The 25297-nt window shown below is 48.1% G+C and overlaps 1 protein-coding gene across 3 annotated transcripts in view; it reads left to right on the top strand.

The window, feature by feature from the left end:
- Window positions 1–19779, top strand: part of CAMKK1 (calcium/calmodulin dependent protein kinase kinase 1) — a 94491-nt gene extending 74712 nt beyond the window's left edge. For all 3 annotated transcript variants that reach the window (XM_088177080.1, XM_014888007.2, XM_088177081.1), the window contains exons 12-16: window positions 869–942; window positions 5127–5214; window positions 6411–6539; window positions 7548–7651; window positions 15156–19779. In XM_088177080.1, the coding sequence (XP_088033206.1) occupies window positions 869–942; window positions 5127–5214; window positions 6411–6539; window positions 7548–7651; window positions 15156–15228 (468 nt within the window). In that variant the 3' untranslated portion in view covers window positions 15229–19779. The remainder of the gene's footprint in view (window positions 1–868; window positions 943–5126; window positions 5215–6410; window positions 6540–7547; window positions 7652–15155) is intronic.
- Window positions 19780–25297: the final 5518 nt, after the last annotated feature.

Raw genomic sequence — 25297 nt, 5'->3', positions numbered from 1 at the left:
GAGCCCTGCACTGCACTGTCTGCCTGCCTTTTGACTCATTCCTTCCCAAATAAAGGCAAATAGTAGAGACAAAGAGCTACCTTCTGTAAGCTTAAAAATCCCCCTGCAGTTCAGAAGGAGCTGAAGCTGTGATCTGTGGAAAGGATCGTTTCCAGCATTGGGCCCTGAGTGCAGAGCCATTGTTTGTGCTGCAAACCCAGAGCAGCAGCACCAGCAGCAGTTTGTGGGGGGGTTTATCCACATTGCCTGCATTTAGAAATGAGCCAGAGCATGGATAAAGGCATGGGATTGATCCTAAACTGCTGCAGCACTTTTGGAACCAGATTACAGAAAGCTCTGTCTGCCAAGGCTGAGTTAGGACTGATGGGAGATGCAGTTTAGCAGAGGCAGCTCTTCAGTGCTGCCTTCTGCACACTCCACGTCCTGTCATGGCCAGAACCCTCGTGTCCCAGCCTGTCCCAGGATGAGCAGTGCACAGGTGTGTGCAGTCTCTGTGGGCAGGAATGTGACCTGAACCTCTGTCCAAGCACAGACCACTGCAGTCCCACCCCCCAGGCACCAGGCATCCAGCTCTGGGCGAGAAGTGGCCAGGGAAGGTGACAGAGGCAGTTCATGGTCACCTTGCAGCCTGGATGAAGGAGGGTATCCTAGTCCAGTTATGTATTCCCTAGATGCCTCTGCTGTTCTTATGAATTTATTTTTTAATAAGGAATGAATGGATTTATTGTGTGTGTGGAGATTTAATTTATTTCCATCTCTGTTTAAAATCTTGGGAGTGCAGAGGTTGTACTTGGTGTTACATGAATGACAAATGCCTGAGTGATGCCAGGGTCTTGGACAACTGGAAAATCTCTTATTTATTTTACAGTGCCCTTTTATAGACGAATATATTCTGGGTCTTCATAACAGGATCAAGACCAAGCCTGTGGAGTTCCCAGAAGAGTGAGTAAACTTTACTCTGCTGCTGTAAAATAAAGTTCAGTTTCCAGCACTGTTCTCTGTGTGGCACAGGGGGTCACCAGGGAGGGATGGACATGAGTGGGTGAGGTGCTCTGTGTTCTTCTGGGTCCTTCACATGGGTTTTGTGTTGATGATGTTCCTGAGGTGTTAAAAGTGCTTCTGCTCTTCCTCTGTCCCTGTTGTGCAGACAGGGACTAAAGGAATGGCTCTTTGGAAGTGAAGGGATTCCAGGATCTAGGAAGTTCTGCCCCACCTACTTGACTCTGGGAATGCTGCATGGTTTGGTTGGGGTTTTCTTTCTCCCAAGCAGCAGCCACCAGAATGAGCTCATGTATTCATTTTCAAAAGCAATGTGGTGATTAACCTTGGTCTTGGTCCAAGTAAACACATCCCTCTCCTGTGGACTTCCCGTGGAGCCAGAGGAACTGTCTGATGACAGGATGCTTGTCCTGAGATGTGTGACCACAGCTCAGCAAATCCCACTCCTCCAGCACATCCCAGGGAAATATGGGTTTGTTTTTTGCACTGGCAGAGAGGGGCAAGTTATAAAAAAGCAGGAATGAATTTACCTCTGTGCTGTTGAGGGTCTGGTCCCATCCTGCTTGGGTCAGTGCAGGAAAGGCCCGTGGGGCACAGTGGCAATGCTGGGATGGTCAGGTGGGAATGTCAGACGGGTCAGCTGTGGTCACAGCATGGCTCAGTAGGGCAGGGGACAAGCCAAGGCCACACACGTGGCATTTGAGCAGTGGAAGTTCGGTGCTGAGGTGCTGAGTGTTTGTGGTGGTGTCAGAGTCTGGCAGGAGGTGATGACACTCCCTGTGTGCTCCATGGTCACCATCCCTGCAGCTTCAAGTGTTGGCCACTGCTCAGCATTTCCTCCAGCTTCAGGCCTTTGGTGACCTTCTGTTGGTGAAGAGTTTGTTTCACCTGGTTCCTGACAGATGAAGTAGCCAGAGCTGGACTCTTTCTTTTCCTTCCCAAATCCACACAGTTGTCAGGCAAAGAATTCTTGACCTAGTTGCTCATTCTAATAAAATTTATAGATAAAATGACTTGATTCGGGGCAAGCACAAATTAAAACTCTAATGAGAGGCACATGTGGTATTAGAGGGGAAGGGAGGGATGTTGTCAGGCAGCCTGTGCTATGTGCATGTATCCAACATCTATGGCAAGGCAAGACTTTTTTGTGAGATGCTCAGTGAATTTTCACATTACAGTAAAGTGCTAGGCCCCTACCTTGGCAGTCCCAGACTTCCTTCTGATTCCACAGAAAGTGATGGGTACTCAGGGTGCCCTCTTTTAGACACCTGGGCTGACTGAGCCCTGGTTAATCACCTGCACTGCATTAATTCCCCCTGCACTGATGAGGGGACACGGCCACTGCAGACAGCCAGGCCACCTCTGCCCGGCTGGAGCCACACAGGACTCTGGAGCTGCAAGGACCTGGGGGTCACAAACCCCACTGTGGGTAAGGACCAGTTCTGGCAGGACCAGGTGACTGGGCTTGAGGCTTTAGGAGCACAAAGGCTGGTCATGCTCTGCTGCTGTGTCCCCACCTGCAGTTGGAACAGGACTTTGTTTTGACAGCACTGCAGCCAAAAAAAAACCCCAAACCTGTTTGTGTTCCCCTGGCAGGTTTCTCCCTTGCTCAGGGCTGGCAAAACTCCCACCCCTCCCTCAGCCACCATGTATTTGGGTTAGCAGTCAGCTCACAAGTGCTGTTCCCATCTGCCTCTGCAGTAAGTTATTAACATTTAATGGGCTAACTGGGTTGTGCTGAGATCCCTTCCTTCATTCAGGCATTTCCTTCAGCGATAATTGGGCTGCATGATTTATGTGGATTCCTCAGTGACCTGTTCTCCCAGTCTAAAAAAAGCTGCACCCCTGATTATGTTGTTGGAGGAGCTGAGGGTTACTAGGTGTTGACAGCTGTCCAAGCCACATCTATTTGTTAGAGGCAGCAACAGAGACATGGAATTCACTGGAGTGGATCCACCCTGACCTCCCACAGAATTAGCACCTCTCTATAGTGAGGAGTATTTTGGTTTCAATTTATTTCACCATGGCTACAAAAGACACATTCTTGTTTGCAGACAGCCCATGGAAACTCATTGCCTGTTTCCTGTCAACCTTTAGGACAGATGGATCTGACTGTACCGGTGTCACCATCCTGTCCCTTCCCTTAGAGACACCAGGATAAATATTTATGGCACTGGAGTTCTCATTCATGTCACTGAGTCCTTGGCATGACACGAGGCAAATGGGCTTAGCTCACACTCTGAGCATCCTGGCATGACTAAAAAGCAAGCTGAAGTTTCTCTTCAAACATTTGTCAGTAGAGCCAGAAGCTCTGCCTAGTCCCTGCTGGTGGAGCCCAGGACAATGTTCCCTGACCCGGGGGCACCCTGTAAAGTGATCTGTGTGCTGGCAACCCTCCCAAATGGATGCTGAGCTCTGGGCTTGGCATTTTCCTGACAGCTCCTACTGGACTATGGCTGTGAGAAATCCCAGACAGCTCAGGCTTTTCAAATGAAAAGTGCCATCAGGCACAGCGTTCACACTGTGCTGCAGACAGGAGAGAAGGGAAGCCAGAGACAGGGTGATGTGATGTTACCTGGCCATAACCCACCTGACACTTGGTGATCCTGTTTATGGGGCTTTTCCCTAAGACTTTAACCCTGTGTTGCATAGAAATCAGTCTGGGGCCCAGAAATATGATTTTATATTCTATTTGTCGTATTTTAAGTAAAGCTGTTGACACTTTGGCACAGAACTGATTTAAAGTATTTTTGAAATGCCATCTCACCTGCATCAGTGTGGTGTCTGGAGGAATCTGTTTGTTCTGACCTGCTAAATGCACTGTCACTGCCCATGGCTGTTCCTCTGGAGCAGCATCTCGAGAGCAGCACTGTTCTTTCCATTCCAATTGAAATTGTCACCTGGGTCTCTGGGGACTCATCCTGCTCTCCCCCTTGTCTGGGCTCTATTGCCTGTGTACAGCAGACCCTGGATGCAACTTTTAATTGTTTAGACTTCAAACTGAGCCCTCTTTTTGCCTCTGAACGAGCAGCAATTCCTTGTGCTTGTTTGTAAAGATCTCGTAGCCAAAGTCCAAATAAAATATTCATGAATTATTAAACAGCAGCTCTGTTTTCATCAGACTGAAATATCCCTTGCTGTGATATGGTTTTCATTTTGGTTTGTGATAGTTTATTCCCTTCTCTGCTTGAGGAAGAGAGTGCAGAGGAGGTTGGCACAGCACCTGGTGCTCACTATTGTTTTCAGTCTCAAATCCAACCTTCCTGGGGAGTGACATTTTATGCTAAGTTCCATCTCCATGAAGAAACACAGTTCTTCAGGAGTCATTTGTGACACAGACTTTTAACTGCCTAATACAATTCAGTCACATGCTGGCATTTTACTGCAGTAGCACTTGGATCATTCAGATCTAGTGCATTTTAAAGGCATCTCCTGCATCATGAACCACAGGAGTCATTGCAGCCTTTGGACTGCAGGACCGAGGGCTCCATGTCAATAGAGTGGCTTCTGGATTCAGGTGCTCTCACATTTTGATCTTGGAAGTGGTGTTAATAATTTAGATATATTTCTCTTATTTGCATTTGTTCATTCCCTCCTTTTGTTGCCCCAAGGCTGAGCTTTGCAGGTAGGGAATACTGAGTTACAGGCTGCTGCAATCAGTGTTCTGGAAGCAATTTAAATAACACAACCTGGAAGCTTTGCTGGGAACTTAAATGTCAGATGTTTTATCCAGCATACAGTTGCTCATGATGCAGGTTCAGCAAATCAAGCTGTGCCCCTCTTGATTCACAGAGTTCAACTCCAATTCTGCTCTCAGGAACACTTTGTTGTTCCAAATCTCCCCTCAGAAATTCCCCTGTGTGGTGCTGTCTTCAAGAATGTCCTTAGACCCATTCACCTGATCCCTCATGCTGCATTTTGAGTGTGCACTGTGGTATTAGGGGGCAGATCAGGATAACCAAGCCCTGTAGCAGTGACTGTGGTGCCTTCCTTTTTCAAGCCAGCTTTGCAGAGAAAATACCTCTTGAGCAGGGCAGATTCTCTGCCAGGTAACTGCAGTGAGAGCTGTGCATTGGTGCACTGTAACATTGCCTTGTTAACTGTGTGCTGCTGTTTTCTTCCCTCAGAGCACAGATAAGTGACGAGCTCAAGGAGCTGATACTGCGTATGCTTGATAAAAACCCAGAAACGAGGATAACAGTTCCTGAAATAAAGGTAAGTTGGATCTTGATATGAGAGCTTTTAGTCCCAGCTGATTTTATGTCCTTTGGTGCCTTCTAATGAGGCAGAGCTGTTGCCAGTGTTTGTTTTGGGAGCTGTCTCTAGCACCCTCCCTTGGAAAGGGGGAGCACTCATTTTGCAGCCACAGCTCCATCACTGCTTCTTGCTTGGGGAATATTGACAAAAGCTTTCTTGTTTACTTATTTAAATGAAAATTACTCAAAAGCTGGCTGATCTCAGTGAATCCCTGGGAGAATCAGCATTGTCAGGGGAGCTGCAAGCTTCAGAGCCTGGGCTGGCAGTGTTGGATGTGCATTCCAGGGACTGGGTGTGTGTTCCTCCTCTGGTCCTTGTGAGGCCAGTGGCCTCAAGGCAGCACATTTTTTTCTATTTGGGAGATGTTTAATAATAGAAATAATGAACAGGCCTGGCAGAGCACAATGTTTCACAGGTTGTGGTTTCATTCTGGGTTTGCATGGGCTTGCTGTCCTCCTGTCACCCCTCACCAAGGCTTTAGACCTTCTAGAGGATCTCAAAATTTCCATAGAGATCCATCAACATGCTCTGCAGGGCAAGCTCTGCTTTGCTTTGTCCCAGGCCAACACCAGTATTGCCATCAAAGCTGACAGTAGAAAGGCTGAGCTTCAGGAAAATATCCTGACATCCCTTCCTTCCATGCCCAGGAGACCAAAGCCAGGTTTGGAGATGTATTTATGGGACTTGACAGCTCTTGCAGGCACGCTGTAAGGCCCTGTGGGTAGAGGAGCAGAGCTGAGTGCTGGCCCTTGTCCCTGGTTGTGCACAGAAGACAGGGACTTGCCTTGGATGCTGACAGAGGATGTGTCAGGCTGGGCTCTGTGCTCAGCCCATGCCCTCAGACAGAGCTCTCTTCCTATTCAGAGACAAAAAACATCCCATGAGAGGCAGCAAGAAAATGGGGCTTTGCTCTGCTGTGCATGCAAGACAAAAAAATGAAAACACTCCAGATAACTCAGGTTTTCAAAGCGTTTCAAACTTGATTCAGACGGTGCCACGGTGCTGGTTGGTGGCAGCAGGTGTGACAGCACTGAGCCAGACCGCAGCCATTTCCAAGGAAGCTGGTTGAAAACCATCCGTGGCAGTGGGAGATGGAGCTCAGTGAGCCCTGTGGCCCCTCTGTGCCCCAGCCCAGAGCTGTGTGTGTCCTGCAGGTGCACCCCTGGCTGAGCAGGGGCGGCGCGGAGCCGCTGCCGCTGGAGGAGGAGCACTGCTCCGTGGTGGAGGTCACCGAGGAGGAGGTCAAGAACTCTGTGAAGACCATCCCCAGCCTGCCAGCTGTGGTATGTGTGGAATACAGCAATCCTCTGAGCAGGGGGCTGTGCTGAAGCCTTCAGGTGCAGGAGGAGGTTTGGAGAGGGGACACGTGTGCTCCTGGCATGGAATCTTGGTCTTTTGAGCCAGTGTGGAGTTGTTGTGTGTGGGGTTAGGTCTCCAGGTGCTCATGGGCACCCAACCTGTTGGGTTGTTTTCTTCAATGAGCCAAGCAGCTAATAGTTGCTATAAAGATGTTTATTGCAGAAGCACATCAGTCTCGAAGGCAATGGCAAAAAGCAAATGGCATAAAAGCACATGGCATAAAAAACAAATGCCAAAAGCAATGGCAAAATGCACCAGCTCTGCCTAATGCCTGTTCTTATATAGAAACTTCCCAACAAGCTGAGACACAAACTCGGATCACCACTTCATAACCTATTAGAATTTTAGCTTTTTAGCATGCCAGGCTATGCATAAACTATGTATATGGTATATTTTGTTCTATCTGAAAAATGTAAGCAATATTCTTACTAGAGCTTTATTATGTCTAAAACTATGTTCTTGGAGCCTCCATGGATACACCAGTATCTAGGACTGTGTTTCAACCTTCACTAGAACATGTACTGCTACTCTGGCATCCAAGACCTTTACTCACTAAAAGCACTTAAAACTCATTTTACTTACTTACTCTTTTCATTTACTTACTTGCTTGCTTGCTCATTTATGCTGAAACCTGAACTTTCACCTCTGCCTCATGTGTGAGTGGCTTAACACACTTCAATCCATCCAAAGGCTTTAATTCAATCCCTGCACTCTGATTTCTTCAGAGAGAATCCTGACTTGCTGACTCCAACATTGTGTCTGAGCAGCCTGGCTCTGTCACACAGCTGTTCTGTGGGTTCTTTTGCTTCGTGCTCTTTGCTGTAGAGCTGTAAAATGTCAGCTGAATTATTAAAGAAGCTGTTGTTACTCCTTTGAAGTAGATTCCAGGAGTCAGTCGTGCTGTTCTCACTGGTCTCTTCTCTTCCCCAAAGATCCTGGTGAAGGCCATGCTGAGGAAACGCTCCTTTGGGAATCCCTTCGAGGTCCAGACGAGGAGGGAGGAGAGATCCATGTCTGCTCCGGGGAACCTGCTGATGTAGGTACCTACAGCCATGCCTGCCTCTGCATGGGCAGGGCCAAGGTGTGGGGGAAGCAGTTTGCAAATCTGCAGAAGATTTAAAGCATGTAAAGGTTAAAAGTTATAAGGTTTAAATTTAAAAGCATTAAAAGATTTAAAGCATTTAAAGACAAAGCTCCCTTCTGCATCAAACACTGGAGATAAAATCTACCTCAAGTCCTCTCAGATTGAAATACAGTTTACTACTGCAGCCTAAGAACTCTCTGAGAGATGCAGTTCTCTCTGTGAGTTTGGCCTAAACACATGTAAGGTGCTAAACTTGAGTCTGTTTTTTCACTTCTTAGTTTATAATGCTGTGATCAAAGATCCATTAGAGACTGGTAAAGTAAAATAAGTCTAATTAGGGTCTAGTTTGGATATATATTGGAGGGTTTAATTATTCTCTCCTTTCTATGGACAACAGAAATGGTACCAAATGAGCAGTTTATGTAGGTTTTTTTAACTCAAAATGATGGGATTTGACCTGTGGTCTGGAGGCCAAGTCTGGGCAGAGACATCATGGTCAGACAAAAGAGAGCACTTTGAAATTGCTTTTTCACATGAGAACACATACAGTATTTTTTCACATGGTTTTTTGCCAGTGAATGAAATAGTGGAACACATTGCAAGGGGATACTTTGGAGGTTGAGTATAAATGACTATATTGGGATTAAAAAGGGAATAGAGATCTTGATGACTAATAGATTCACCAACAGTTATTAACCCTGATGGTGTGTACAGGGATGGAAAGAGAAGTCTTCTATCCTTTACTTGGTTCTTACTTTTCCTCCCTCATTTTTGTCAATGATTCCTTTTGGAGCCAGGATTCTGGGCCATCAGTCCAGTAAATAACAGCTGGACCAGTAGCCTGATCTGGGACAATTATTTTTATATAAATAAAGTTCTCATCCCACAGAATCTATAAGGCTGTGGCTGACAGCAAGCTGTGTTGTCCCAAAATGATTCTTTTCCACCCAGAATCCCAGTGCCATTCCTAGCAGACTCCCATGAGGGTGTGCTGGGTCTCACTGCACCATTGACAACACAATTAGAGGAGTCTCTCTCTGTCTCTCTCAGGTGTGTGGGGATTTAAGGGCTCAGCTCAATTAAGGATGACAATGTTCTAGGTCCCCAGCTGTGTATTGGAGACTTTAGTGAAGGCTTTGTCTTGGTGTCCATGGCCAGACACCAGTTTGGCATTTAAACACCCTGTTCATGAGTGCTGCTGTGGGACACACCTGGAGCATGGCAGTCACAGCTCCTTTGCCATCTTAGCACAAAGGGATTTGCCCTGATTTATTTCTCTTCACTCAATGCCTTCCAAATTAGTTATTGATAATTGGACACATACCTTCATATGTATACCCATATCTTCACTATCATTCCTGGTCACTGCATTGCATTGCTCTGAAATGGGGAAACATTTACTAAATTTGAAGGAAAATGTATTTTATTCTTCCCACTGTCCCAGACAGGTAACTTGGAGCAAGGCAGAATTTCTTTTCCACCCCTTATTTCAGAGTGGTCACCCTGAGCCTTTGTCCAAAAGGGCCCTGTTCCCTTCTACCTTCATTTGAGATGCTTGAAAATTCACCCAGGTGATGGGAAAACTCCTTGACCCTTGATGCTGGTTCCTGCCTGGAACTGGGTGCTTTAGTATCTACTCAAAAAAACACCAAAGTTCATTTGATCCCAGGTGGAACTTCTGATCAGCCACATTATCAATGTCTTGTCCTTTATAAAATATTCTTAGGCCTTCAAGATGAGCTATATGCCTCCAGTTTTGTCTCCTTTTTAAAGTTGCTGGTCAGATTTTTCTCAGTTCATTGAAACCCAGCATCTTTCCCTGTCTCAGCTCATTCTGCTCCTGTGTGTTTTCAGGCTCCTTGTGCAGGCTGAAAGGTTTATTTTTTAAAGCAGTGTGTAATTTCCACTTTTGTGCTGCTGTGTCTGGTGCCCTTGGTTTACAAAACCATGCCAGCCCAGGGATGGAGCTGCAGCCATGCTGGGCTGGCCTCTGCCCAGATGTGAGCACTTAGAAATACCCAAAATCAATGTGAATGTGGCAGTTCTCCACTACACTAATTCCTGTGTATAATTTCTCAGTTTCATGCCATCAGTGCCAATTTTTGGCAGTAACAATTGACTTAATCCTAAATTATTTCATGCACAACTGGAGCTTTGAGTACCCATCTTGTAACTGTTGTTTAAAGAAAGATTCTTGCAAAGTCTCTCCAACAAATGGTGTTGTACATTAAACACTACAGCAGGGATGCTTCTTTGAAGGCATATGGAATATTATTATTTCAAACTTTGGAAAACACTTTGCTGACTGAATCTAATGAAAATAACATCAAATTTGAATAGATGTGTTGGATCTAATGGCATTAATTTCAAGTGAGCCATGGCTAAATGGGAAATACTCAATGTTCAGTGAGTTATCTCTTGATCACAGTGTTATTTCCTCAGGGGCAGAGTAGACACCAAGCTCATCCACTTCTTAATTCATTTTGGTTGTTCCCTAGAAAAGCCTTGCTACACATATGAAGTGACAATGTTATGAATAGAGCTGTGTTAAAATAAGTGTCAAGTGAGTCTGGATTTCTGTAATGTTTTAGGATCTTTCAGGAGCAGATAATATTGCTGCAGTAAGGCTCTGCAGAGCTTCTGCATGTCCATCATGCTGGACAAGGGACCCCAAAATTGGGACATGCCAGGACAGCAGTGCCTGCAGCCATCACTGTGCTCTGGACATGTGGCTGCCCAGGAGGAGCTGAGAGAAAAATGAGCCACACATTCCCCAGGTCTCCTCCAGAGAGCTCCTTCTCTCCAGTGGCAATGTCTTTAGAGGGACATAAGTCAGCTTTTGTAGCATTGCATCTCCTTCTAATTATAGGTAGGAAATAACTTGTGTTTCTATGGAAGAAAAAAGGAAAGCAATTAATGTACTCCAGTTTCACATTCAATTTATTTAATTAGGCTGTATGTGAAATTTCCAGAGCCCCACTCACTGCTGCTTCAAGCATCTTTCATCTGTGCCATTTCTGAGGCTGTACTCTGTAGGAAATCCTCTGGCAGCTGAGCTGAGCTCTGGTACCAGAGCTTTCTGCTATCTGATGCCTAATTGATGACTCTTAAAATGGAGCTGTCCTTCAAGCTCACTCTTTGGGATTTGGAGAGGAGGAAACTAAATCACGTGGGTGAATCTTCTTTTAATTTCTCCCTGCATTACCTACACAGCATGCTGGGCTCTGTTCCTGGAAATGCTCTGTGCACATGTCTGTGGTAGCAGCAGGGCTTTGCTGTTGTAACCTTGATGCCTTTAGAGGACAGACACCATTAAGACACCACTGATATGAAACAGTTCTTAATACTGGGAGAAGAGAAAGTTTTTTGGGTTTTTTTAGCACTCTTTAGACCTGGAAGAAGCACATCCTCTCCTGGCTGTTATTTATTGCTCTGTTTATCAGCACTGAGCAGTTTAAAAGGCAGATGTTCAGTGCAGACACACTCAGCAGGTGGAGGGGAGCTAAAATGAAAATGCCCCATTTAGCAGTCCTTGTTTTGCACACCTAGAGTGGTGTGAGTGCTGCCAGCTGTCACCTCACCCTGTCAGCTGCCAGATGTCACTGGGTCCTGCCTTTCATGCAGGATCTGCAAGGACAGGCAGTGATTCATGGAGTCTCACAGACCCTGCAGACCGTGGCCACGTTCAAGCCCATCATTAGTGATGGCTGCAGAAGCAATTGATCTTTTCTAATTTTGCAGCTCCAGATTTTAAGCCCAGTTCAGCATTCACAGCTAAGTTTTGGATTTCTGGTAGCAGTGTTTGCTGCGTTTCTTCTGTCTGCTCCACATTTCTCCTAATGGAGTCAGCACTGGCTTCACCACATTTTATTGCTCTCATTTATTGCAACTACTACCTATCAAATTAATTGCTGTGTTTTGACAGACCAAATTTACTTTCCCATTATGGCTGCTAATACTATTGATGAAATGTGGTTGTCAGCTCCTCTATGGGGGATCAGTTGGTATTTTAAAAGCCTACTCTGTTTCCAGCCTTCCCAAAAAGAGACCAAAAGGTTTGTCACTGCCCTTAGGGCCATATTATCCATGTGGGTTAGGCACGAGGAAGCCAAGGGGAAAAGGAGGTAAAAAAAGTGGCTCCAAGCAGAAACAGCTTCTCCCAAAGAGAGAACTGCATGTTTTGTGGGGAGAGCCGTGCCCCACATGCAGGTAGGTATCCTCACAGCTGTGGCACAGGATTTCCCTCTGCAAGGACCCACCCTGAGCATGAGCACCCTGCAGTGAGGGGCTCAGTGCTCCTGGGGCTCTGCCCCATTGCACAAGGTGCTGATAGGACACAAGAGCCCAGAGGTGCCAAGTGCCATGGCCCAGGGCAGCACAGCTGGACAGCAGCAGAGAGCTGGAAGCCATCTGGAGCTTTCAGCAGTGACAAGGGCTGGAGTGGGTTTGTGGGAGTGCTACCAGTGCCTGTCTCATCTGTCCTTCAGGTAAATGTGGTGATGTTCCATCCACATTCCACTCTGCACTCTAGGCTGGATAGGCACAGAAATACAAGCTCCTTCATCTGCTGCCATTGTCTTCGTGATCACTTTCTTCCTTTGTCTCATTGTTTTGCTCTCAGGGACAGATTCCTCTTAAACACTTCTGTATATTTGCATCCATCTTTAAGGTAATTCCATGTCTGTGTTTCCCCTGAGTGCTGTAGAAACCTGTGTCCCGTCCTCAGCCTGTGTGATTTGTGTGGTAGTGAGAGCACTTGGCTCCATCCTTCCTTCCTGTAGGAGCAGCTTTACTGCAGTCATTCTGTGTGTGTGACACTAATGTTTATGTATGCTTTTTATTATTATTTCCATTTGTGATTCTCTGGCATTTGAGCTGCTTTCAGGGAGGGAGGGGTGAAAAAAACCAGTTGGGTTTTAGCAGGAACTGGTGCTCAGCCCCACGTTTGCAGAGGGAATAGCTATAGAATTTGGGAAAGGCTGAGCTTTGTAATTTGAGTTTAATATTCAGTGGTTATGCAGAAGAAAGGGCTGGAGCTATCCCTGCTCCAGATGCTCCATCACTCCCTTGTGCTTCTGCCCCTGGTGCAATAATGGGAGGGCTCTGGGCTGACCAAAATTGGTTGCTCCAAGTGACCCCCCACCCCAGCCAGGACTTCATCAAAACGTGGTCACTTGTCCAACCACTTGTACAAACCCTTCTAGCAAGTGTTGGTCCAGTTAAATCTGTTAAATAACAAAATAACATTAATGCAAACCATGATGAGCTGTTTGCAGACACCTCAGTGGGAAGTCCTAGGATCCAATGGTGGCAGGACACAGCCTCCAGCCAGGCTGGGAACATCTGGGCTGGGAACTGGGAAACAACCACACATCTCTAAATACCTTTGGGAGCAGCTCCAGCACTTTGGAGACTCTGCCTGGCCTGGTTTATTGCTCTGAGACAAATGGATGAGCCAGAGCTAGGATGTTGTCTTCTCTGAGCGAGGAAGGAGTTGCAGAGATTCTCAAAAAAAATAGCCAGGAGAAGGCAGGCAGGGGTGGATTGGGGCTGACAGCTGGTGCCACTGCCTCCTGCTGCATGGGGACAGATGATTGCCTTGAATGGGGACTCAGTGGAGGAATTAGGCACTTTCCAGGGATGTGTGTTTGTGCTGTGTGGGTTGTCCCACACCATGCCTGTGTTTGGGAGGGCAGTGTGGGGAGGCTCATTCCTTGCTGGACACTTTTGTGGGAATCCCACAGCTGCTGTGGGTGACAGCCATGTACTCTCCTGGGTAATTACACAACCCAGGCTTTGCTCCCCTGTGGCTTAAAAAATGTAGGAGAAATAGAGTTTTATTCCTTACCAAGAGTTATTTACTGGAGATTCCCATCCAGCCTCAGGCCTCACGAGCCTGGCTCCTGTGCAGACATGGAGCTCTGGTACTGGGTCTCTGCTGCTTCACAGGCAGCCCCAGATTTTTGGCTGGGTTTGCCACCATGAGGGTCCTCTCACCCTCACATTGAGGTGTTTGGAGAGGCAGAGGCTGCTCAGAGTGCTGGGACAGCACTGAAGACACCCCTGACAGGAGCAGGATCAGCAGGATGTGCCAGACTGGGAGCTGGGCTGTGCTAAGCTGCCACAGAGCAGAGCTGCTGCTGCTGCTGCTAAATGAGGTGATCAATCGCTTGAAGAGGGGGATGACAAGCACTGAAGACAGGGCTGTTCCTCAGCCTTCCCTGCAGGGAAATGGTCCATAGGTTCAAGGTTAGGTTTATTGCAGGGCTTTACTGAAGTGGAGGGAGAAGGGAACATGATTTTTGATCATTTCTTCAAAAATTGGGTTAGCCCTGTATGTACTTTGTGTTGTTCCTAGCCAGGAAATACCCCCAGAACCCCCACCCCACTCCCCCCAAACCCTGTGTGCTCCAGGCACATGCCAACAGCACTGGCACTCCACTGCCAAGCTGCTTGTCCATGCAGGTTCTACAGAATGCCCTGGCACAGGGTGCCCAGAGCAGCTGTGGCTGCCCCATCCCTGGGACTGTCTAAGACCAGGTTGGGCAAGGCTTGGAGCAACCTGGGGTCGTGGGAGGTGTCCCTGCTCATGGCAGGGGGTGGAACAAGATGATCTTCAAGGTCTCCTTCCAACCCAAAGCATTCCGTGGATATCTTTGTGATGGGGAAATGGCTGTTTGAGGTGAAGTCATCTGCCTGGGATGGGTTCTGCTGTGGGTGGCACCTGGAGGTGTCCCCTCGTGTCCATGCAGTCACAGTGACAGTCACACTCTGGCTGGGCTGGGTGGAGGTGCTGCTCCTCGAGGATGCCCTGGAGTGCAGTGCAAACCTTCTACATGAGAAAACATCAAAAGTTAGGAGTAGGAGGAAAAGGCTGAAGTTATTGTGGTCTATGTGCAATGCAAGTAAGTGACCTTGGCTGAGATTCTAGGGCTGCTGCTCTCAGGTTTTGGGGACTGCTGTTCTGGGGACCAGGCAAACACAGAAACCAAAATCACACAGTTTTTTTGTAGGACAACTGGGTTCTGGTAGAAACATTTAATTTTACTGTCATTTACAGCAGCACTTTGGAGAAGTAGTTGTGGAATCAACTGATCCTGCTGCTCTGATCTTTATAAAAAATCAAATTAAAAGAGAGCAAGCCAGAACTCTGCAAATGCAAACTAGATAATTTGGAAACCTGGTTTGCAAGACTTTCCCCTAGAACCAGATACCTGCTCATGGAGAAGGGCATTCAGGGAAGTGGAGAGCTCAGTTTTTGGGAGCAGGTGTCCAGGCACAAGCTGCCCATGACTGCAGGGCATCATGCTGGGCTATTGCTGAGGTGTTTATGTGGTACCAGCACTACAGGCGGGTTCATTGCTGTTCCCTGTTGATACTGCTCGCCTGGGTTGGACAAAACACCCCCTGCCTTGCTCTGTGCCTCCAGTGACTTTGTTTTCTTGTCCCCGTGTAGAACACAGGGCAGCAGAGAAGCAGCCAGGGACCCAGAGCTGCCCGACGTGTGTGAAGACGAGACCACGTCCTGAGACTGCAGCTGCCACGGGCTGGCCAAGCACATCACCCCCATCCCCAGCCACAGAACCAGACCCAGCCCAGCAGACTGGACCAAGCCAAGGCAGGAGGATCAGAGCAGCACCGAGGAGCAGAGTGAGCCGTGGGCGAGGTGCCCGTGGCTCCTCCGTGTGTGCCTTGCTCTCCACTTGTGCTTCACCCCGGGGGTTCAATGGGGGTTTCTTTGTCTCAAGGGTCATTTTCCCCCAGAGACTTCTTCCTTGTGTTTTTGCATTCTCTAGTTCAAGCATCAGAAAAAAAAAATGGCATTAGAGACAGATATTGTACCAGAGGGCAACTGTTTTATTTAATGCACTTGTGTATACCAGGAGTCCTGCTCCTGGTGTGGAGGTGATGGCAAAATGGTTTTGGGTATCAGTTAAATGAGGATGGGACCTTGCTGTTGGAGTGAACACTGTCCCTCCCTACACCTTTCATTCTCTTTCTTCCCTTTTCCTCTCATCCCTGGGTTTTGCACAGTGTCAGTCCTGCCCCAGCCCTGGCTTTAGTCAGGGCAGTGCTGTAAATCCAAGGAGATTCCCTGCACGTGCAGTGAGCCTTGGGATGTCCCAGAGCTCTGGAACATGGGGATATGCTGCTACAGAACAGCTCAGTGCTCCAGGGCCATCTGCCAGGGCTGCTCCTCCCAAAAAGCTGGGAATGCACCCCTCAGCCCTGCACCCATGGACCGTGTTCTCCAGATGAAAAGAGTGGCAGGCTTGGGCTTTGTTTTATTTCATTTCCTTCTCTCCACTCATCTCTTGAGTACCTGATGCTTTTAAACTTTAGTTTCCTGAAAATGTCCCAAACTGGGACAGGTTCCTAGGATGGAAAATGTTGGTGGAGAGTTTTTAGAAAGCTACAGAGCACAAGTTCACAACTTGATCTTTTGACTTTTTTTTAAAGGCTTTAATTTTAAATTTTGTTTTAAGACTCTGATTTTTATGCATGTGCTGATGCTGCTATTTTATCCATAGATTGCTTCTAAACTTGGGGTTAGAAGCTTCATCTCAACAGTTTGACAGCTGGTAAGATTGCACTTAAAGAGGCAAATACAAAAGGGCAAATAGAGCCATTTCTGTGGCTGTTGACTGTACAGACTGTGTGGATAATCAGAAATTTCACTCTTCCATTCAGACAGTAAAAACCAGTGACATCCATCTGTCAAAATATATGTCATTATTTTCCCTTGAGCCTTAGGGGGTCTGAACATGCCCCTGGGAAACCAGTGGGATTGCAATCTTATTTTATAGTACTTAAAGAAAGGAAAGATTAAATTTGGTTCCTACATAATCATCTTAGTGTCTGTTTTTAGGTTAATCCTGAGGACTTGGGACTTTGCTCCCTTGTTTTTTGTGCAAAGGGACACAAGTACAAGGGTTGTTGGTAGTGACTGGTGTATCCTGGTGCTCCTGTTCTGTTTGCTGCAATCTGATTTGATGGTTCCCAACATTTTATAGCTGGGCTTTGCTGTTGGTGCTTTTTGTCTGTCCCCAGCCTGTCACCTCCCCTCACTCATCCTCAGCCACCTCAGTGGGATGCCCAGCAGTCACCAGCCTGGGCTCTTCCTTGCATCTCACCTGTAAATATTGGCAAAATGGGGAAGAACATTGCTGCTTCTCTGTTTAATGGAGACCTTTAATGCTGAAAGCTGGCAATGCTCTTGGATCCTGTAAAGGTTTCTGCTGTGGGCCTGAGCTCTGCACTGCTGCTTCCAGGTGCTAAATCCTGCCTGTCTGTGTCTGCACCAGCTGTGAGCTCAGCATCCTCTGAGGAGCCTGGTCCTGCAGCAGGAGGATGCCCTGATCCTTCCCCCAGCCTGGGACACATTTCTGCTTGGATCCTGCAGCCTTGTAATGAAGATTCAAGTACCCTGAGGTAGGGGGTGAAAATCCTGAGAGCACAGGGGATTCTGCCAATGGGAAAGATTGTCCAGGTGCCTGTGGAAGGGACAGTCTCTGGACACAAACAGATCTGTGCTGTGCTGCCACCAGCTCCTGCTGCACACCAGGGCCAAGCTGGGCAAACTGTCCTCCAGTTTGTGGAAAAAATTGATGTCCCCAGGACAGGGCCAGGGAGTGACCCTGGAACAAGGACACATCTCAGGAACATGCCCTACCCCAGGCAGAAAACGGAGTTCTGGTAATCTTCATCCCTGTGGGACTTGTGAAGTTTAAGCAATACCTGGGTTGTTCTTAAAGAGCTCTCAGAATGCAAACATGGGGTTAGTTATTGTATTTTTAATCTGTGGCAAGAAAAATCTGCTAACCCAGGCAGTTGGTGTTATTTTAGTGATGCCCAAGGGGTGGGAGCTGGTGGGGCAAGGCTGCAGGAAGGCTGTTCTCAGCCTCAGTTAATGCAACCAAACAAATGGTAAGTCACAAATGAGCTCCATGTCCTGTTCCTTTAGTGGTACCTAAATCATCACTTCAGTTTTGGAGAGGAATGGATGTTTTTTATGACTGTCTCAAAATCTACTTTGAAATATTTGCCCTTTCAGCTAAAATAAATCCTTCCCACAGGTCCAAGAACCAACCCCTCGAGTTGTACAGCTGAGCTCTGAGCTGGTGTCACACCTTGTTTCTTCAGCAAACCTGCCAACAGGCTTTCCTTTATAGCCCAGAAATCACCCCTATCGTGTCACAAAGAGCAGCCTGAAAACTTGCATGAAATGAGGTGAAAAATGTGCCCTGGCAGCAGGAGAAAAACTCAGATAGGCAAAAACAGGCTCTGCTCACTCAGCTGCAATGAAATCCTTGCTTGTTTATGTGCGTGTTAGAGCAGCTCAGAGCAGCACTGGTTCTGCTCTGGAGAAAGGAAGGGACTGAGGAGAGGGGATTTATTTGAGAATAAACATCCCTGGCAAGGCAGTGCTATTAGCTCTTGAGTGAAATCATTCTCTTTAGCTGGGTGGGTAAATATTTGTGATGGAGGGGATGGGGTTCAGCGTGGGCTGTGCAGAGCAGGTGTGGCACACTCGTGCTTTGGTGTGTGCTCTGTGTTTTTCCCCTCCAAATCCTCACCTCTGCTGTTCCTGGAGCACTGGGATGCTCTGGCTGTGTTAGCTGGGCTCAGAGTCACCAGGAGGGCTCCTCTCCCCCAGCACCATTGCATCTGGTCAAGGTTTCCAGACTCCCACAGGCTGAGGATGATTTTCTTGAAAGAAATGTCTCATTTGAGGGAACAGCACTTCTCTTTGATCTCCAGGAGGTGAGATCTTTGTCTTGCTCAATGGCTCTAAGCCTTTGGGTTTGGGGGGTAGTGCTAAGTAAAAATGCTGGTGAAGTCTCTTCTGTCCTGCACTGAGGAATGCACAGTCCATGTGTTTTCCCCTGTGGGCAGGAATGTGCTGCTGTCAGTGTCACACCTGCAAACAGAGGAGGTTTTCAGCATCAGGGCTTCTGGTGGGAAAACTGACTTTGTGCAGGGCTACAACCAGAGGGGGCCTGAACAGGGACAGTGTAGCTGTCCATGCAAAACAAAGAGTGGCTCAATAAAACTTCCAGGGTGTGATTTCATTCCTTATTTACTGCCAGACTTGCAAGGAGGAGCTGCTGGGAGAAATTTCGTGTTCCTTCAGCACAACTCTGTCCTGAAGCCCTCGGCAGCGCTGCCATGGGGGAATTTCTCTGTTTGTGGTGGTGGCTGAGGTCTTGTTTGCTCTCCCCAGCTCAGTGCTTTCCCTCCCATCTTGCCCAAAATCCCCATGAGCTTTGTCCCACCAGCCCAGGGGCTTTGTCCCAGCCCCTGAGGGACCCAGGCTCCCCCAGGAACAGGGATCTCAGTAAATATCCCAAGGCAGGAGGGCTGTGCTGGGGGATGCCACTGAGAGCCTGAGCACCTCTGGTGTGCAGCAGGGAGACTGGAAAACAGAGAGTGGAGGGGTTGTGTGGAAATGGAGCTTGGATGAGGTGCCAAACTTCTCTGCTTTAGCAGGGCACATTTGTAGTGGAGTTTGCTGAGCAAAGCAGTGCAAGGCATTCCCTTCTGGTCCAGATCCTCCTGCTTGGCTCGAGTCCCTCCCAGGCTGGATTAACCTGGATGATGCCATGACCCTGTTACTCTGAATGCAGCCTTCCATGGGATGAGGGAAGGAAAGCAGCTCATCAGTCCCTGCCTTGCTCCTTCCCTTCCTGAAGAAAAGCCATGTATGCTCAGAGCCCAGACCCTCCGTCAGTATCCACAAGCCATCAATCAAAGTGCTCCCAAAAAATGGTGTAAATTCAAGAAAACGTGAATTGCAATTCCTGAGGGTACAATGCAGATCCTCTGTGCTGTAATTTTGCTGCTCTTTCTGATTTCTAGGCCTGTTCTGTTGGTATTTCAGTCTCTTGTTGCACTTGAAGTTGACCCTCTGCCCCTGTATGTGCTCTGCTATGATTCCAGCATGATGTAAATGCACTCAGTACTGTGACAGCACGTGGCTGTTGCACTGTAAATATGTACCATGAAGAGAGAGGCTATTTTTTGCATGCTTTTGTACTGTAGAACTGATGAGAAAATGACAATAAATTCCACAGAGATGACCCTGGGTGTAAGTGCAGTTCCTCAGGCAGCACTGGCTGCTGGTTCTTGGGTGTTTTCTGCTCCTCCACTCCTCTCTGTCCTTGTAGCTGTGGCAGAGGGGCTTGGAGACATTCCTTTCCTTGCCTTTTCCATGCTGGGTTTTTCCTGGATGAAGAAGCTCAGGGGTCTGTCATGCTCAGGTGACACATCCCCAGCTATTGCTGCTGAAATTGTCTTGCCTTCATTCCATTTGCTTCCAAAGAAAAGTGCAATCTCCTTTGCAGAGGGGCTGGCCTGGGTTGGAGCTCGCTCAGCACAGTTGTGGAAACCCCAGCAAATCCTGGGCTCAGCTGGTGCCCTGGGGCAGGACTGGCTGAGCCTGCCCTGCTCCAGGCATCTTCCTCCAGGAGGGCAAGCCAGAGGCACCAAGCTCCTCTCATTTTTATATTGCATAAAAAAAAAAAAAATTAAAAAGATGAAGGCATCTGCCTCAGCCCTGACAATGCATGGCTGAGAGAGTTGGGGGTGTTCAGCCTAGAGAAGAGAATATTCCTTGAGAGGATGCCAGGGATCTCCTGCAGGGAACATCTGCCCCGTGGTGCTGGGCGTGCACTCGGTCCCAAAACCTCCCCCTGATGCTGATCTCGATCTCACTCCACACTGGGACACACCTACAGTCCTGGATTTAACCTCGTGCAGCCCCAGACCCAATCTCAAGGCCAGGCCTAAGGCAAATGGCACATTCAGCCTTAAACCTAATTTCAGCTCTAATCTGAAAGTCAGCCCTAACTCCAAGCCCAGCCCAAGTTCCAGGCCCTTCCCAATGCTCAGCCCTAAACCAAATGTCACGTTCAGCCCTAAGCCCAAAGCCCCAATTACAGCTCTAATCCCAAGCCCAAGGACAGCTTGGAGCCTCGGGGAGAGCTGCCAGAGTGCAGAGGGAGGCAGCCCTTTGGACAGGGGGCAGAGATGTGGGGATGAAATGAACTCACTGATCCCTGAGGATACAGATGGCCGGGAAATGCCCAGAAGTAAAAAGAGGAGCCCAGCCCTCTGTTAGAAGATGTTCCAGAGGCAAGTGTCCCAGCAGCAAGTGTCCTGGAGCTGCCAGCTCCCAGTCCAGGGCTCCCAGGATGCTGTGGCCAAAGGTAAGGATAAATGCAGACCCCCTCCATCCCTCCCACAAAAGGGGAGGAGGGTGGAGACCCCTGAGCCACCTGAAAGGGGAGAGTGGATGAAAATTCCCTGGTGCCCCATAGAGCAGATAGGGACAGAGACCACCCAGACCCCCAAAGGAAAGAGGAGGATGGAGACCCCCCCAATCCCCTTCAGAAGGGAGAAGCACAGAGACCTTATTTTTTTCCTTTAAACTTTTTTTGTCTTTTAAAAAATTTTCTTTTATTGGTTTTATATTTCTGTAGCAGTAAAGCAGGATGTTGATGGAGGTCTCTGGCTCTGTTCCCAAGAGGGCAACCCATGAACATGGCATTGGAGTCTGTGTGTCACCAAAACTGAGGTAAAAGCAGAAATTCTCCAACCATTTCAGTGTCAGATCTTTTCAGTGTCAGAAAAGCAGGCATCCCTTTATTCTGACCAGGACATGCCATAGAATTCTTTCATCCACATGTACCTGGCATGTGCAGTGAAAATCACTCTGACCCCCCATGATTCTCTACCAGACTTTTCTCATATTTCTCCATAAAACCCCCAAAGAAATTCTCCCTCATTGCTTCTGTTTTATACAATGTTTAGAATCTTATCTCTTCCCTGTGAGGGTGGGGAGGCCCTGGCACTGGTGCAGTTGTGGTTGCCCCATCCCTGGAAGTGTCCATGGCCAGGTTGGACAGGGCTTGGAGCATCCTGGGATTATGGAAGTTGTCCCTGTCCATGGCAGGGGTGGGACTGGATGAGTTTAAAATCCCTCCCAACCCAAACCTTTCTGGGACTCTTGTGTTCTGCTCAAATACACAACAGGCCCCAATAGCTGCCAATGCCAACCCTACCTGTTAATTGATGGGTAAATAAATTCCTGGCAACCACCACCACCACAAAAGGAAGGAAAACAGCTCCATAAGAGGGACCTGCAGAGGCTGAGGTTGGAGATGGAGACATCCAGGATTTATTACTGCACAAGCACTCTTCCTGCATTAATGCTGTTGCCCACTCCAGATGGATTCATACCCCAGCATTTAGCCAGGGAATAAATAGAGTATTGAGAGCAGATAATTGCTGGTTCCCTGGGAATGCAGTGTCCTGGTGAGGTCACGTTGCTGCCACCATGGCACATCCAGCCCCAACATGGTCAGTGACATGTCCCAGGCCAGTCAATGCCCCTGGAGCTCATGGTCATTCAGGATGTTACTGGGGACTCAATTCAGGGTTGGGTCCAGCCAGGTAAATGGCTTGCAAGCTGCTACCCCTAATTTTCATGTAAGTGGGCTATGTATCAAAATAGATTTCTAGAGCAGTAAATTATAATTTAGTGCCTATTATAATATTCATTAAGAGCTGCTGTCTGATGTAGTGTTACACCAAATACTAATTATTAGAAATTAAGGTGACAGGAGGGAATAATATTCTGAATTGTGTAAGTGGGAGTGAGCAGACAAAGCAGCAGGAGAATTTCCTTTCTACAGGGAAATCAGTGGTAATGAAATCCCCAGCAGCACAGCACAGGGAGGCATGGCTGCCCAGGAAGGGGATGTGAGCAGGGGACAAAATTAATCAGAGCTACAAAGATACCAAACAGAGGGGTCATAGTTGTGGGGCCATTGGGTTCAAAGTGTTCAGTTTTGGGGCATCACCACCTGGCAGGATCCATCCAGTGCATTGACCTCCAATCTTGCCTCAATGTTATTTTTCTAGCTTGTTTGCCTGGTTTATTTATTTGTTTGTTTATTTATTCCTCTTCAAGCTCAAATTAAATTCCTCCAATTATTTTTTCACAACCTAGTCTAGTGAAAGTTGTCTCTGCTCATGGCAGGGAATAGACAAATGATCTTTAAGGTCTCTTCCAACCCAAACCCAACTGCAGCAGGGGTGAGATGGATGCAGGGCAGGATGAACAGCCAGGGAAGCAGCCAAAGCCAGGCAGAGCTGTGTGAGGGACACAGTTTCTCCAGTCCCCAGCAAAGGAGAATCTAAACTTCACCCTTTATTGTTGTCTGTGCTGCTCCACACCAAGCACAGCTTGTATCCAAGGCCTCCCTCCAGCAGGACCTTTCTAATCCAATTCCCTCTCTCCTATGGTTTAATTAGGGGGGAAAGAATAATCTCATATGTGAAAGTAATTCCTTTGTTGCCAGACATTTCCAGGTTTTCCATTTTCTCCTCCTTGAGTAGGAAAAAAATCATTTACCATGTTCTTTTCTAAAGCAATTTCCAGGGATGTCCAGCAAGCACGGCCAGGAGCCATCAGCAGCCAAACCCTGACCGAGTTTTCTTTGCTTGAGTAAATCAATGTTTTACCACTAATGGGAGCCCATTTTCCGTGCCCCATTTATTTTATTGCCAGGGCTGGGGTGCAGGGGAGGCAGCACCGGGGCAGCTCTCTGGAAATCCCAGCAGGGACTCGGAATGTTCACTCCCATCCCATTTTATGGTGTGTGATGTGCAAACACATTAGGGAAGAGCTGCTGCACTCAGCAGCTGGAATAACTCACAGTTCCTGGCTCTCTCTCTCTGTCCATCTCTATTATTTTTTATTTGGAGTTTCCACAGGGTTGTTTTAAGGATGGGGGATGTTCTTGCCCAGTTTGTGCCAGCAAAAATCCCTGTGGAAGAAAATTTTTTGCCACAACAGGGTTTTTTTTCCATTATTAGAATTAAAAGGTATCTTTTTCCCTGCCCTGTGGGTCCCTTCTGCCTTGCTGTGGGATGTGGGCAGGGATGGGAGCCCTGAGCCACCATGGGATGGCAAAGGCAGGAGCTGACCCACCACCACTTTGAGGTGAAGCAATTAAAGCCTGTGGCTGCCACGAGCATTTCCTGCCTGTAATTAATGCTTTTAATGAGGAGGCATATGGTAACCCCCTCCTGCCCCCGGGCATTTTGCCAGGTGTGGGTTTATTAACGGCTGCTAATTACACCATTATTCAGTGTCTAAGTCAAGGAGGGCTGCACTGTGTGCTCTGACTGCCTGTGAATGCTGCCAAAAATTTCTCAGTTTACATTTTCTGCTTTCTCCTTATACAGGGAACTGAACTCCTGGGGGTTTGCAGGGCAAACCAGCATCCCTGGGGCACAGAGCCAGTGCCTTCCCTTTGCTTTACGTGACCCCTCTCCATGCACAGGGCCTGCAAATCCAGCTGCACATCCTCCTCCTCACAGCCAGAACATGCTTGTATTCCCAGGGAAGAGTTTTACTGGAAGTCCCAGGGACTGTAGAGGGGCTTGGAGCCATTCTCAGTCTGATGGAGTATCCAGCTGCCAGCACATCCTCAGCCCCATGGATCCTCAGGGCTCCTGTGTGTCCCAGACCAGAAGAGCATCATCCTGGTAGGAAAACCAGTGGCTTTGTTCCCCTCAGACCTCAGCTCTGCTGCTGGGGTGTTCATTGCACCAAGTCCTTGACATCAAGGCTCTTTCTGCTGAAAAAGGCTCTTGGAAATGTTTTACCAACAGCTGGTTACAGTTTTTACATTGGGTATTATGAAGTCCCTCATTCCCAGCCTGGGGCTATGAATATTCCAGCTCCATGCAAGTATTGGGAGAAAATGAGCATTAAAATCATCCATGTGGAAGTTCTCCCCCTCCTTTTCAAGCCATTCCCAGGTCCTGCTCCTGCAGGTGCCACCCTGTCCGTGGCTGCCCTGTCACCAAGGGGAGCTGTGCCATGGCTATGGACACTCTGGATCTGCCTCTGGGAGCCATGGGAGCCTGGGGCGAGTGGGACAAGGATGGATGGAGAGGCCACTTGGGATGGAGTCAGCGTTTGTCCAGCTGGGCAGCAGGGTCTGAATCTCCAAAGAACCCACAAACACAGGGAGATGATTTGGAGCTGGGAATGCCTCGCCAATACCGTTGGATCCAGCTGCTGTGGATGTGGCACTCGAGGACAGGGTGAGTGCTGGCCATGGCAGCTCGGGGGCAACTGCTGGGCTTGGGGCTCAGAGGGCTCTTCCAGCCCAAAGAATTCCATGGTTCTGTGAGCTGCCACAGCTCCCTGCCCGAGGGCACTGCTCCTGCACAGCTCTCTGGAGCATCAGGACATAATTGATTGTAAAGTATTTAATTATGGTGATTGCAGTGCTGGGAGTGTGTGTGGGAGGATGGCATTCCTGGGAGCAGGGTGGAAAGGGTGATCACAGGAGGGCCCAAGGCTGGCATGGGTTAAATCCACACCAGGAGGGTGGGATGGTCCATCTCAGATTTGGTTGTGGACACATTTCCCTGGCTGGGGGCACAGCAGGATATCAAAATGCCAGGGGTCGGGGAGTGGGTCAGGCACAGCCCAGTACAACCATTATGCCCCAGCATCCCCCTCACCCACCACTCCAGCTGGGACAGATGTGCTGGGGAGAGGCCTGGCCGTGAAAT

The sequence above is a fragment of the Sturnus vulgaris genome, chromosome 21, assembly GCF_052056855.1.
Source record: "Sturnus vulgaris isolate bStuVul1 chromosome 21, bStuVul1.hap1, whole genome shotgun sequence".
In the NCBI taxonomy this organism is placed as follows: domain Eukaryota; kingdom Metazoa; phylum Chordata; class Aves; order Passeriformes; family Sturnidae; genus Sturnus; species Sturnus vulgaris.
This window is presented reverse-complemented; position numbering and strand designations above follow the sequence as displayed.